Raw genomic sequence first — 15,229 nt, forward strand, 5'->3', positions numbered from 1 at the left:
TAACATTAGTCCACTCTTAGCAAAAAAGAACACACACACATACAGAGTAGCAGAAATCTTCACTCCACAAGAACTGTTCCATATACAAACTAAAGAACTTACTCTCAGCAGAGTGACATTATAAAGTTCAATGCTGCCCAAAATAAGAAGCAGCAACATCTAACTGAAAAAAAAAAAGGCTGAAAAAGAAAAAAAAAAATTGTCTTTGACAGAAGTGCCAATGAAGCCAAAACGCTGTGCTAGTTTCAGCACCATGGATAGCAACACACTGTTCCTTACTTATTATTCAAGCAGGGGGGTGGGGGGTGGGACAGAGGAACAAACGGATTCAACACAATCAATAGGCATAGTGTCAAATGCAATTCTAGTTGTTATGTCTTCTAGGAGAAGTTCTCTCTACTTCTTTCTGCACACCCTAAACAAATGCTTCCTTTTGCTATAAGAATCTGCAGTGAGATCAAAAAAAGCTCAAGAATTAGTAATATGGGACCACATTTACCAAATGTAAGGGACCATGTCCACCAAAGGGTGATGTAGGCATATGAAAAGAGCTATAGCTTTTGATTAGCCTTTAACTTCTTCAATATTCTATAGTGAGAGGCTACATTACCTTATCTAATGCATCTTTTCCCTCTGTCTCCAATTTTGCTATACTGACAGTTTTCTGAAACTGTCAGTAGTTACATAAGAAAAAAAAAAACTCTGAAGTTTTCATTAGAGAAAAAAATGTCTATTACACACACACATATCCCTTCTCCTCCTTACCCTACCCCCATTAAGTCTGGGATTTGGAATGTAGTTTTTCCTAAGTGTTAACTTGCAGCTATTGAAAATAAAGCAAACCAATAGGAGAAAAACTTGCTTCAAGCTTTTTGCTCGTACAAAAGGTGAAAGGATACAGAGAATACCAATGCCTGCCCAAACACACGAGAGAGAGAGAAAAAAAAAGATCTTATGCATTAAGTATTTGCAAGTAAGGCAGAATAATATACCCATAAACGATATTATGAATGGTTGTCTACACTGCAGATTGCTAGGGTACATATGACAAGGTATGAAGCAGAGCATGAAAATAAATTAATGAAGGCAAGAATCCTGGGAGTAGAGTGCATAGCCAAAAAAGAAAAGTTCCAAGACTGGTCTGAATAACAAGTAAATAGATCATCGTGGCATTCCAGTCTCTTTTAGAGCTACAGTATTTTTGCTCTTAAAAAATAAACAACTTTTAGCTCAGCATAAAACAAACAGCCACATGCTTTTAAGAGTTGACTGACATTTATATCATTTCTTTATAGTTCCATTATATTCCTGTACTATAATGTCAGATACAATACAATTCAACCAAAAAGATGATTCAAAAACTTCAACTAAATTTTTACCACTCAGTGGCACAACATATATATATAAATTTCTTTTATAAATAAGTGAGGTAATTTACATTAATTTGTTGGAAATACAGGTTATGCTGGAGAAAAAGACAGAAGTAGAATTTCAAAGTATATGTTTTTTTTATTTTTTTTAATTTGTAGACACATTCTAGAAAGCTTACTAACCAGTACAAATAAACTGTATTTTTTAAAATGTGAAACCTACATTTCATATTACACAAAGTGAACAAATACAAAGCTATTTGAATTCTCTTTCCTTAATCTTCATTACAGAAATAATTTATCAGCATTTTCATTTGCCAAATTTTAAAATACCAAAGATACTCATGGGAGATTACTGAAATACATTTTAGTACAAGCTATCAGCATTCATATTGCAAAACACTATCTGAGAAGGCAGTGTGAGACATACCCTTTGATAAAAGGTATGGCTTTGAATCATGTTGTGAGCAAAAACATTGCTCAATTAAGATCTCTGGATTACAGCACACTTGTTTTCTAAACACATTATGGTTTAGCCCTCTAGAAAGTTATTTTTCCAGCCATTTTTCTAAAAATTTTTAGTCTCATAAAAATGAAAAGAAGAAATGAAATATTTCATAGCCACATCATACTCCCTATTTTAGCTAAAAGGTAAACATTCACTTAAGAGCATCTTTAACAAGTAGGACTTCATGAACTTTTTAATCGTATCTAGTTTTAAAGGCTATCAATTTGAGCCTAACCAAGCAACAACCTCAGCAAAAGGTTGTTCTTCCTCGTAGCGTTCCATGTTCAGTTAAAAAAGCTTGAACAAGGGAACAGAAGCAGGGTAACGTGCATTAAGTAGGACAAGATGGTGAACAGCTTTTTGTGTTGGGCTGTTTTTTGTTTCTTCTACTTATTTTTGGAATATAATGCCTTTGGTTATTGTTATGACATCGGTCATGAGAAAAATATATAGAAACCTGGCTTACTACTGCCAAACTTCAATCAGCCAAGAGATATACACATCTGCTTTTGATTTCATACCATTATGTAGAGATTTGCTGGATTTATTCAGTAGCAAGTCTGCAAACAGTAAGAAATAATGATTATTTAAGGTAATGCCTGACTCCCCCCCTATCCAGGTAGTTAGTAGGAAGCAAAGTTTTCCAATGTAGCTTCACAGGAAACTTGAAGGGGGAGGAGAGGAAGAATAATATTATTGACAAAATTGCTATTCTAATTAAAGCCACAGCCTGAGTTTGGAGAATGAGATACTAGAATTTCTACGACGAGAAGTTACTTTAGGCTGAAAGCTAATGTTCCCAATATAATGGCTTACGGTAAATAATGTTTCTACGGCCTACATCTAATACATGTGTATCTAGTTTGTATTTTATGACATTTACAAAATTAAAGTATGTGACACCACTAAGGTTACATGACAATGCAGAAATACCTGAATACGAACAATGCCTTACAGCCATGGTTATTGAATATAGTTTTACAGTATTTGAAGAAAGTACAGAACTACCTTGACTAAGATTAAATTGCAATCTGACTTTTTCTAAAGAAGTGATATAAAGTGAGAATGAAAGACTTTGAAGCAACTTCCTTCCACTTTCATGGTGGGACACAAAAACACAAGAAGAGACCAACTTCTGCCTGTACATTTTTATAAGACTAAACAAATCAGAAGTTTCTGTAAGATTAAGAACTTTGCAAAGTTCTTTGTACATGAAAATTTATAAGTGTTCAAACAGATGAATATATGAATATCTTACACAACTACATAGGGTTTCTCATTAATTTTGTTTGTCAAAAATATATGTAAAAGAATCTCTTATTTAGAATATCCATATTTGGAGCAAAGTGTTTCAACATTATGTTTTTAACTGTAAACTGGAACTTTCTTGATTTTATCTAAAACAGACAATAATAGCAAAAGCCGTCTTTTATAACGCAGTTCTTATCTAGAAGTAAATCTAAAGAGATCAAACTAAACTTCAGGTATTTCTTATTTTTCTCATAGGATTTCTATCATCATATGAGAAAAAGCAGCTAAAGCTTAACAGATATTAAATTTCACAACATTAAAGAAAATTAATAGACTAGTTATTTTAGGATTTATAGTAAAAAATTTAAATATCCTTAAGATACTGATTTATCAGATGTAACACCTAAAGTACATGTGAGCCATAACATCTAATAGTTTTTCAACACCTCGTAATTCTACATCATCTAACTTTACCAATAAATGAGAATAAGGATACAGTAAAATGAAGTGTATTATTCACCCTGTTTCTAAACTTGTCTCTTCATTTTGACTATTCTTTGCTGTGGCTCTGTTTTCACATTTTACTATCCTAGAGAAGCTAAAAAGTCCCCAAACATACTAAAGAAGCATTTTAGACAATTAGGTTACATGAATGTGGGATCAGACGATGTTTCAGCAACATTACACTTTCAGTTACACACATACAAAAAACATCCTTAGAACATTACGGTGTCGGTGACCTCAGAAGAACTCAGACTCAGTGGTCAACCATTAAGACTATGCAGGTAGAGAGGAAAGGAATTTCATCTGAAGTCCTTTTTTCCCCTCTAATTCTTGTCCTACTTCCCTCTTCCTTCTTGACACCTGGTGACAAAAGGCTGTAAAGTCATTGACCTAATTCAACATGGAGCTCTGAAACATACCCATGTCAGGTCTATATGCCTGTAGTTTCACTTGATAGGTAAGCAATGATATAGGACAGAAGAAACATTTCAGGGATACATAGTCCTGATGTCTTCAAAGTATCAGAATAACTAATTTCTTTTCAGCGTCCCGACTAGCACTAAATAAGAAATATCAGACTTTACATCAGGACTGTCAAATATATTTTCATTCTTCAATTCCCATTGCAGAGATGGATAGCATTTGAGCTTTTTGGAAGGTGACCAGATCTCTACTCTGTGCATAGATCCTGTTACCAGTAAGAAAACTTTTGCATTTCACTGTCTCCATTTTGCTAGCAGATGATATGAACTCCATCATTGATGCTAAGAATCAGTGAGAGAAGCACAAATACCATCAGTCCAGAACTTAGAATCTTATAATTTTTGTCCTACAAAATACAGAAGGCAAAAAAGCCCTTCTTCAGGTCTAAATTAGAAGCGACAGCTGCTTTAAAGCAATTCTAAGTACTTCAGCCAGCAACTACTTAGATAAAGCTAGTAATTGCTGCTTTTATTTAAAGACTGAAGAAGGGTTTGAGAGTCCAAAAGCTCGACTTATTTTTTCAACTATACCAAATGCTATTAAAGACATGCCATCTTTACTCAGTTCTTTCTCACTACCATCATGGCTATAGAAAGCTCTTTTTTTAGTGAATATCCCTTACTAAGCCTAACTGCTGCAGAATACGGACCTAATCTGACCCAAGCTCTCTCTAAAACTTTTCTGATCAAAAGCTTACTGAATTCACAAAATGTATTTGAGCATATCTAAGTCGTGATCAAAGAGCGATTCTTAAGACACATTTTGAGAGGGTATGAGCAAAAAAAAAAAAAAAAAAAAAAAAACGTATTCAAAACTATCTTTTGCATCAAAACTCTTATATTAGTTAAATATAAAAGCTTCCATTCTTATATACAAGAAAAGAATATGGAAGAACTATCTTCTGGAAAAAACTCCCACTTAAGGTAAAGTTCCCTCTGTCCATCATTTGCTCTTAGTGCTTGTTTTTAAACCTACTATCCTAATGGTAGATATTTATTTTAAGTAGGCTGCAAATTTCTTCTTTAAGGACATTGTCTAACATCCTTCATGACCTTTCAATACACGAAATGATGGAATCCAAATTTCTATTATCACACATCAAAGCAGGTATTGAGGCTCTTCTGGTATCCGATAAATCTCAAACACAACGAATTTCTTTAGGATCTCTGAGAACATCCAAATTAACTATTTCTACAGCAATTAAAGTCCATAAACTTGTACTTTTAAAAAATTACTTAAGTTTTTATTCAATATTATTGCTGAATTTATTGCCACACAGAAAAGTATTTTGAAACTGCTTCTGTGTATATGCAGTAAGTATGAATTCTAGATCTTACGCACATGCAATGTTCAAGATATATTACCTACAGCTCTTTTACACAGTGGTGGCATATTCAATGGCATCAAACTCAGCAGTTGCAAGAAAAATTCATAAGAGCACACAAAGCAAACAACTCGAAACCATGTGGAGACAGACAGTCAGAAAGGGATGGTAAAAAGAATATACTACCATGATTCAAAAGAAATAACTTAAGAGGTGTGCTTCAGAAACACCATCTCTGTAAAGTTTTCAATTCCTCCCTTCAGTGTCTCTCTTCTTAGAGGACTTATTTCACCTAACTTTGGAATAACCAACATCAAACCACAATTAAATGTCTAAAGAATTTTTTTTTAATAAGTTCTATATGCAATACCACATTTTCAGGTCTTCTAGTTCTGGAAAAATCATTATTTTTTATGTAATTACAAAACATAGCATTTATTCCCATCTTACCATTCAAATATATGCAAAAATTTTGACATTCCAATATGTACTCAAATCACACTGTCTGTGGAATTTCAGTCCTTTTCATGCAATCCTAGAAGTGTAAGCAAATGCTGGCCCACTGCCAACGCTAACACACATTGGAGTAATCACATAAGGTTCCAAAAAAAAAAAAAAAAAAAAACAAAAAAAAACAAAACCAAACACCAACACACACACACAAGTTTTTCCAGAACTGTTAATGGCATCAAATACCACAGGATGATCGCTAACATTGAAACACTTCTAATGGTTCTTTAGATTCTCATTTCTTCCCTCCTTTTAAGGGCTCTTCTTTTAAGTTCTCTAATAATCCTACACATAATGAATCTTATGCAGGTAGCTGAGCCATTTTGGAGGCAGAATACTTCCAAATAAAAACTGATGAAGTTGAACTGGAAATACAACTTTTTTTTTTTAAAAAAAAAAGAATCATAACTGTATTCTGTGATAGCTTTGACCAGCCCAGCAAAAAATCCACACAATAGGAGGAGTAAGCATAAAAATTATCAAACTTGCTATTTATTCTTTGAAATAAGTTTACCCTCTACAGCCCAAAGGCAGCTCACTGTGCTAATTACTACACCGAAGTTTGTTCTCCGACAACTTCTCTCAAAGCCAGGAAGAGAGAAAGGAAAACACTACGCACAGTACTAAGGGGGAAGAAAAAATCACCAGAGATTTAGAGAGGATTTTTCCTCTTTTATGTAATAGATCAATATAATAGAATCTATCTTTTAATGTATACATCTACCCCACAGCCCTTACAGACTTTGCTTCCAGGTAATCATCTCCACAATCAGTATCTCGCAGTCAAATCAATGCTGAAAGTTCTCAGAGTACAATCCTGGTGTGGATCATGTAGTTATTCCAGAAAAGTCAAAGATCTATGTTGCTGTCACAAAGCTTGCACAACACACTTGAGACACATCTAGAATATGAATTTCTCAATCACAAATGCTCAAGCTGCAGACAATAGCATAAACAGGATATGTCAAAAAACAGTTAATACTTATACTCTTCTGGCAACTGTAAAAGCAAATCCCATTCTCCTCTACAAACATACTCACAGTAGCAACCTGTTTTTATTTTCTATTCCAGCTGTCTTAATAAAATATATATATGCATATTTTCATCTGCAGTAGGCATAATTCAACACTGCATTAGCACTCCAGCATGGAGTAATACAAACACATATATGCAATCTCATAACCACAGCTTATTTTTTTGATGGCTTTAATCTTGATGTCAGATGCTACTTCATCCCTAAATTGGTACACAGATCTTTTGAAATGCCTAAAAATAAGGAGCTTATACTAAAGAGGAAGACCTGAAATAGGCTGCAGTAAATTGTAGCTGAAGCATTCAACAGTACATGGAGCATCACTTTAGTTTTAAAAGCTGTATTTCTAACTACTGACTTGCCATACTTCCCCCTGTGAATTAAGCATATTAAAGTTAAATTGAGTCAGTCTTTTTTTTTCAGTGTAACAGAAAAATAAACTATAATTAAGCACTTCTCAAATATTGTGCTTAGTGAAATGGACTTCTCTCTTATTTTGCCTTACTCTGAATTACTGATTAAGCCCAATTATTAAAGAAATGACTCCTCTTTTCTTGCATTCCTGTACTGTTTTGACGGATTCAGATTCTAAGTAACTTAAAAACATGATAAAGGAATCCTAATTTTGGAATTTTACGGTTATTTCATGACTTACCTGCATCTCCTGTGAGGAAAACATTTTCTTCTGCCGCTATACAAGGATACAAACTATACAAACCATACAAAGATAACTAAAAATAAGCTACTGAGTCACATTTCTTTTGTCAAAAGACATAAGCTTTCTGGATAACTCATGTGTATGCCTTTGGCTGTGCCCCACGTATATTTAGTTTTCTTTTTAGTACACCACATTGGAGGGTTTGTTTTGATCTGATAAAGCACCTAACTTCACCTTAATATGACAGCCTTAAAGAAAAGTTGGAGGACAAAAGGGTTTGTGAGAAGCATTTATACAAAAGACATTACACAATTTGAGAAGTACACTCGTAGTAAGAAGTTCCTTGATTGTTCAAGAGACATTCTACACACAGATCAGCAGGATTTGGGCCAAATATCTTCACAGGAATACTCTATTATATATTTTGCATCAGTCATTCAAGTTAGATAACTTATTTCCAGAAAGCTTGTAAAATGAAGTTTCTTAGTAAGAGTTAACTTTCAAAGAAGAAGTGTCATGTTTCCTTTTTCCTCTGTATCTTGAGTCATCTCTCAGAAATTAGTTTCTTCAGCCATCTACCAAATAAGACTTCAGATTCTTAGAGCAGGTTAGAAAGTTCAGATTAGACTCTATCCCAAAGAATTTTCTATGCTTGAAAAGAAAAAAAAAATCCTTTTTCTGAAAGGTCAATAAATGAACAGGAATGTATGATCCAAGCCCTCCAACTACAAAAACGTCAAGATTTGCACCTCTATCTCAATGAAGTCGATGCGATAGAATAAGATACTAAAAACTAAGATAAAAATTATTTTTTTGTTGCAATAGATGCAAGAGAAGTATTTTTTTATTATACATCCTGTTCCAACTCTAAAAACACTGTTTTTCAGTCTAGGATTTTAGTTCATCACAAAGCTCAGTTAAATTCTCAAGTTTTCTGCCTAAAACTTGATACTCGAGAAAAGAAATCAGAAAACATACCACAGGGAAAATATCACCAGAACCTGCCAGTCACTGGGAAACAAATGCAAGATTCCAATCCTCCAAAAGTCTAATTCATGTGTAAAATCCTAGTACAATCACAACTAACTTACAATTATTTTAAATACACAATCTGAAGACAATTCATAGCTTTTAGTTGCAAAACGCTCTGAAATCCTTGGCAGAACAGACATGCACACAGCTTTTCAGAATTTTAGCAGAACAGTATCATGAAGCATAAAATAGTTTATGAAAAAAAACCCACAGTTTACTTTTATTCTTTTCGTACCTTTCAACACAGAAGTTCAAAATATTCCAACATTATGTGTAAATCAGTATTTAATCCATATCCATCTGAAGATATCTAATATGTAGTAACTCAAAAAACACAGAACACATGTCCAGTGATGTGGAACTCATGGGTAAACACACATACTGTCACAGCACAAATGGAGCACTCTTTCTGAGCTCAACTGTTACTAAGTAAACTGCTGGGTAAGGTTCTGGAGAAAGAAAGGGAACTAGACCAAAGGAAACACACATAATAACTGGTCTCTGAAAGTGTTACCTTGCATATCTACTAAGCCCTAAGGTAAATGTAAAATACATGTGCTTTTTGCACCTTTTAGAGAGCACAAATCTGCAGCAATACCTTTAAAACTTTAATCTAGAATTTCCATGCATAGGAAGTTAAACCAAAAGCGATTCTTCAGCTGGTTTAATTCTATTTTCCTCTTTTGAAATTTCAAATCACCTGAAGTTAATTAAGAAGAAATCAAACTCTGAATTCAAAAACAAGACAAAATACCCCTCCATTTGCCGAAGTCATCAGTTTTGCAATAGAGGTTACACACCGCGTTCCATGATAAATACTGCTATTTAATCAGCTCTGCTTCAGTTGTGCATAAACATGAACTATGTCTCCAAAGTGAGACTACCAGCAGCTTTCATTCTCTGCATTCTTGCTTCCAATGAAATGTCACCTTCATCCATTTTAGCATACATTTGAAGAAGGCCAGCAGTTGCTCCCTCAGGGCTTTTAAATTACCTTTAAAATGTTTTAGCTATATAAACTGTGACATAAATAATTTTTTGTTTTTTCTTTAACAAACATCATCTGCCTTTCATTCCTAAACACAACTAGTCGCATGTGGCCTGAGCTTCATACAAGAGATATTACAGCAGTAAAGCATTTCTTTTAGTTATTCTGATTAAGTAAATGATAGCTACCATCCAGTCTGAAACATGCTGTCAACTAGCCTTGACAATATCCTTTTAAGACACTTCGTAATTTGACCCTAGCCTTTAACAAAGAGTCAATATATTTTCCATACTGGTAACGACATCATGAGAACTGTTAAATCAGCATGACAAGGCCAAAGGTATTCTCGCACTTCACCCTCACCATCTAAGGCATTTAAGACATTACCAAACACCTTAAAAAAAAAAAAAAAGTATCTCTCTTCAATAAAAGGAAGCATCACTTGAATTTCCATATTTTCAAAAATTCCAAAAATAACTTATTAAAAAGCTAGAAGAAAAACTATAATTTTCATAAAATAAATAGTATCAGCCTATCAATAAGGGATCATATCCCACATATCCAGATTTCTGTCTAAGCAAAACTGAATCCGGGCACAACTTGTCTAACTAGAAAGTGATAGTACAGCACTTCCTTTGAACATTTCATCTCTCCATTCTTACACTTTCTTTTCCAGGTTTTCATGTTTACAGCATGCCTGAGCTTTTTACTACAAGACTGATGAAGGACGGGCTGCGACTCCCCTCGAGGGCTGAGGTAGCTTTGCGAAACAGGGCAAAGAAGCCATTCCAGATGCTGCCTTTAGGGTATAAATCTGCCAGACCTCGCCCGCTGAAGAGCAGACGTCCTCCTGGGCTTAGAAATCGACCCTCAGAGACAACCCTTCTCAAGCAAGATCCGTTTTGCCTGGGCGAGGAAAAGAAACGAAGAGAAGCGTCTCTCCCTTCTCACGTGGGGGACAACCAAACGAGAAGGGGAAGAAAAGAAGAGAGGATCCGGCCAGCCTCCAACCCCCTCGGAGGCCGAAGCAGCAGCAGGGGGAGGACGCCCCCTTACCTTCGTGAGCTGGGCAATCTTCTTGCTCATCTTGAAATGCAGGTCGGGGCTGTGCTCGGAGCCGACTCCCGCCGGGGCAGAGGCCGAGGCGAATTTTCCCGCGCCGGGCGCGGAGCTGCTGCCGTGGCTGTGCTGCTGCTGCCAGCTCATCCCCGGGGTCGCCATCTTCACCGCTCGGCCCCCGCCGCCGCTCTAGCTCCGCTGGCAGCAGCCCCACGGGGAAGCCGAGCAGGGGGCACCGCGGCCCGCGCCCTCCCCCCCGCGATCGGCCCACGGGCGCTTTCTACCGCCGCCCCCCCAGCAGCCGCGCGGGCGGGGAACCGCGCCGGGCTGCGGCATCCACCCCGCGGCGCCGCTGAGCGAAGCGGCACCGGCCTCTCCCCGCTCGACGCGGAGCAGCGAGGCCGGCCGCCGAGCCCGTCGCCGCCCTGGGGCAGCCTGGCCGCGGGGGCGGGCGAGGCCGCCGGCCGTTGCTGGCGCGCGGCGCGGTTACCAGGCAGGCGCCGGACTGTTTACGCCGCGCCCGACGTCACTCGCCAGCCCCGCCCGGAGCCTCCCAACGTTCAGAGGAGCTGGGGCCGCGCGCGCGCCCGGCGGCTCGAGGGACCTCGCTTCCCCTTGCCCTCGGCAGCCGGTGCGCGCGCGCGCGCGCTGCTTTCCCCTCCCCCCTCCCCCCGTCTCCTCGCTCTACGGGCGGGGGCGCGGGCTCCCCCCTCCCCCGCGCGGCAGGTGCCCGCGCGGACTCTCCCCCCCGTCGTCCGGCCGCGGCGGCGGTTGCCGCGCGCTCGCGCGGGTAACGGCCCGCTCAGTTGTCCCCCGCCCCCCCATCTTTCGGGCACGGCAGAAGGAGCCCGTTCTGCGGAGGGTGCGCCAGCAGGGCAACGGGAGACAGGCCTTGGGGTCTCCCCGCCGTGGCAAGGCTCGGAGCGTACTCGCTAACTGCCTAAACCTTTCCCCATGGAGAGCCCTGGAAATGCCGTGGGCGTCAGCTGGGGACTGGGTTCGCGCCCTCCTCACTGGAGGGGCCCCAGTGTTGCTGCAGCCCGGTGCACATAGGTAGACCTAGCCTTGCTGGCCCCTGGATATGCACTGGTCTGCGACGGAGTAAGTGCTGTTTTCTCACAACGGTATTTAGTGGGGAGAAGTCTCTTAAGACTGACATAGGTACTAAATCAAATAAGCACTTGACTGCACAATTTCTTCTTCAGGTTTTGGAGGAAAGAACAACGCAGTTCTCACAGGCCGTGGAGTGACCCAGCTGGGTGAAAGGGGAAGGCATTCACTTGAGCCGGTCAGTCATTTCTGTAACTGCAGACGTAGCCTCTGCAAACCATAGGTACGGACTCATGATCTGACTAGATGAGTACAGAGCAAAAGTCCCTGCCAGAAGGAATTCACAGCCTAATTTAGTACATCGTCTAGCTTGGATTAGACTGCTCTCTTTTTCTGTTGTTGTCCTCTGCAACTCTGGAGAGCAGCCATCCTCTAACAATTTAATGTATCTTTGCTAGGCTCTGGCCTTTTGAGAATATATATATATTAATGTGGTTGGACACATATATGATTTCCTGATTAAGAGCGCCTGCACTGATCTTCTAAGAGTCTTTGATATTCTCTGTTGTGGTAGTTTATCTTTGTTACTGCTTTATTTTTTCCTTGCTCTAAAAACCTCTTTTTTGTCTGGATTCTTTGTGGGCAGACAGAAATATCAAAGAGATAAACTACAAAAATACATAGCTAAATCTTTTGTTCTCAACAAGGGTATGGAGAAAAAAATGCTAATAGAAATCTATGCTTATATATTGACCTTCTGGAAGTAAATGTTTCTGAAAATGTTATGACAAATAGCCAACTCAACATGAATTTCCAATGCAAACCTGAGGTCATGGGGTGAATGGGATTCTTTGATGTATAAGCAGGACCCTAACTGGAAGATACAGTTAGATATCACTACTTTTGTATACAGTGCTTGTGAGAGAACGGTTGAAATACTTTCATCAGGTTCTAGGGTCTGTAATTCCCATGTGTCAACACACTGAAAAGGTGTTCAAAAAGAGCCAGAAAAATATAGGAGTTCTGAAAGAGGAATCTTACATTAAAAGACTTAATAAACCCAAACTATTTTGAATAGTGGGGAGTCTAAAAAGTTATTTAATTCCAATATTTAAGTAGCTGTGTTGCCGTAGGCTTGGGATTTGTGTTGTTCAGGAAATTCTGACACTGATTTCCATTGTTTCATTCTGAAGTGGCCCATTCTGGCAACAGAGAACAAAGGACAGATGGTATCTACCCAGGCAGTGATTCATACAGATGAAATATAAGGGGAAGAAAGAATATTAGGAGCATCTGCATCAAATCTGTGTCCATAGATGACATCCATGAATAGCACATACTGTTAATTTAGTTTTATTAAATTAAAAAATGAGTCAGTTGCAGCGGTGGCTGTGATTTGTTATGTCTGAGAAGATCAGACTACTGATTAAAGCACTACACTGTGATTCTGAAGGCTTGGTTTCAATTAATGGTTGTGTTTGACTTACTGTGTGACTATAGACATGCTCTTTAATTCCTGTGCGAAAGGACACTTTTTCTTAGTGTACGTAATAATACTTGTGTTATTAGGGAATGGCTGTCTTAATTTATTAAAGCTTATGAAACTCCTAGAAGTCTCAAAATTTACAGAAACTATTATCATTTTAATTTTATCTACACATTTGAAATATTTTGAATAGACTTATTTTTCAAATAAGTTAGAGTGGTTTGGATTGGTCAAAATCTTTTCTGAAACAGTAAGCCTTACTGTTTCATTTTTCAGTTTCCTCTGAGAAGTGTATACATTTGTTGTGATTCACATTGGCCTAAAATCGTTGTTTTGACCCATTTTGAAATTACTTATTCTTCCAGAACAAAACAGTCAAATATGTTTATTTTTGTCTTCCTCTGATATTTTAGTTGTTGAATACTAAATTCTTCCTAGGCCCTTTTAAATTGAAAAAGATTATTAAATATTCTTCATTTATATTTTTTATGTCTTTTAGTAGCAATTTTCATACTTAAATTGTTTTTGAACATCTCTTTATACATGTTATGCCCTTAGAACTCAGATGTTGACTGCTAAGAACCTCTTTTCCAGTCAGGTCCACACTTGTAGCATAGAGGCTGTTTTCTTTAAGGTTACTGCTGAAAAGAGGCTTTACGCAGCAAAATGGTCAGGGCCCTAATGCTTCTTTCCATGATGGGATTTCATGAGAACATCCATGTGGCAGGGCTTGTGAATCCAGAGGTCTCCCAGGGTTTGGGCTGAGACCATGCAAAGGCAAATTCAGAGACAGCGCTCTGGGTTTGCTGGAGGGGACAAAGTGCAGTGGAATGACGTAGGGCTCTTTTAATGTATATCATTGCTGTAAAAGCTCAGCAATGAAATCTTGAGCGTCTCCATTACCATTGGCTTATGTAAGTGACATATAATTTGTATCTATCCAGTGTCCATAAGTGAGTACAGACAGTGTGTAGGAATGCCCTTAGTGTATGTATATAGAAAATTTTTATAAAACTGAAATATTGTTAGTAAAAAAATATCCCTTAAGATTGCATTTTCATGTAAATGCTATGCATGAATACTAGCATGTGTGCTATGACTATCACTTTGCTTTTTCTAGGGCAAAATCAACAACTCTGGCTCTGTGGAAATTTACCTGTGCTTTTTGTGTTCTACCACACATCTGTTTAGCTGCATCTGCATGCTTGATGTTTGCATGCATGTGTGTATGTTTTCTAAAATAATGGAATATTCATATTGAGGTGTGCAAGACTAGGAAAGAATTTCATTTACATTCAGTCTGCTGGGAATACTGTGGATTACATATTTTTTCCATGTGTACATGTCGCGGCCCGAAAGGAGTCGTTCAGGACGACCTCCCTCCCCTTGGGGCCAAACGACCAAGTTCGTGATGCCCTTGGAGTGAATTAAGGTGAAACGACACCAGCCAACCGGTTTTAAGATTTATTAACACAAAGATAAGGCATGTGGTCAAATAGGATAATTCAATGGCGAATACTGCAACTAGCTAGACAAAAACAGATCTTACCAACATTCAACAAAAGAGAGGGAGAAAGAGAGAGAGAGAGAGAGAGAGAGAGAGAGAAAGATATCACCACCCGTGGATCCAGCGGCGTCCTGTTGGTCCTCTTCCTTTGGGAGTCTCGGCAGTGGGGGGGCTCCCGTCTGGTGGTAGGTGGGTCCTCTTCACCCTGGGTGTAAGTTTTGGTGGTGCGCGTGCAGTAATTACAACTCGAGTTGGGTCCGACCCTAGGTTAGCTCGGAATGACACGCGTGCAGTGGTTACAGCTCGAGTTGGGTACCTCCAAAGAGGGACCCTGGACAAAGAGATCCCTGGGCAATTATAGCTTTTTCAAATTAAGTTTCCCACCCCCCCACGTGGTAGTTCAGACCAATAGTAATTTTTGAGTCTGGGGTCTCCTGCTCCTTATTGGATCTCATCGTTGTTCCTA

General features: G+C 38.5%; 1 protein-coding gene and 1 long non-coding RNA gene across 4 annotated transcripts in view; one reads left to right on the forward strand and one right to left on the reverse strand.

The window, feature by feature from the left end:
- FAM184A (family with sequence similarity 184 member A) overlaps positions 1 to 11,229 on the reverse strand; it is a 91,467-nt gene extending 80,238 nt beyond the window's left edge. For both annotated transcript variants that reach the window (XM_064508925.1, XM_064508923.1), the window contains exon 1: positions 10,718 to 11,229. In XM_064508925.1, coding sequence (XP_064364995.1) covers positions 10,718 to 10,882 — 165 coding nt within the window. In that variant the 5' untranslated portion in view covers positions 10,883 to 11,229. The remainder of the gene's footprint in view (positions 1 to 10,717) is intronic.
- LOC135327865 (uncharacterized) lies at positions 10,447 to 13,215 on the forward strand. 2 transcript variants are annotated; one of them, XR_010388347.1, is made up of 3 exons: positions 10,447 to 10,759; positions 11,926 to 12,053; positions 12,964 to 13,215. It is a non-coding gene; the product is annotated as an uncharacterized LOC135327865 (long non-coding RNA). The 2 variants fall into 2 exon arrangements; XR_010388348.1 differs by lacking the exon at positions 10,447 to 10,759 and adding an exon at positions 11,317 to 11,821.
- The last annotated feature ends 2,014 nt before the right edge of the window (positions 13,216 to 15,229 follow it).

The sequence above is a fragment of the Dromaius novaehollandiae genome, chromosome 3, assembly GCF_036370855.1.
Source record: "Dromaius novaehollandiae isolate bDroNov1 chromosome 3, bDroNov1.hap1, whole genome shotgun sequence".
NCBI classification, from domain to species: domain Eukaryota; kingdom Metazoa; phylum Chordata; class Aves; order Casuariiformes; family Dromaiidae; genus Dromaius; species Dromaius novaehollandiae.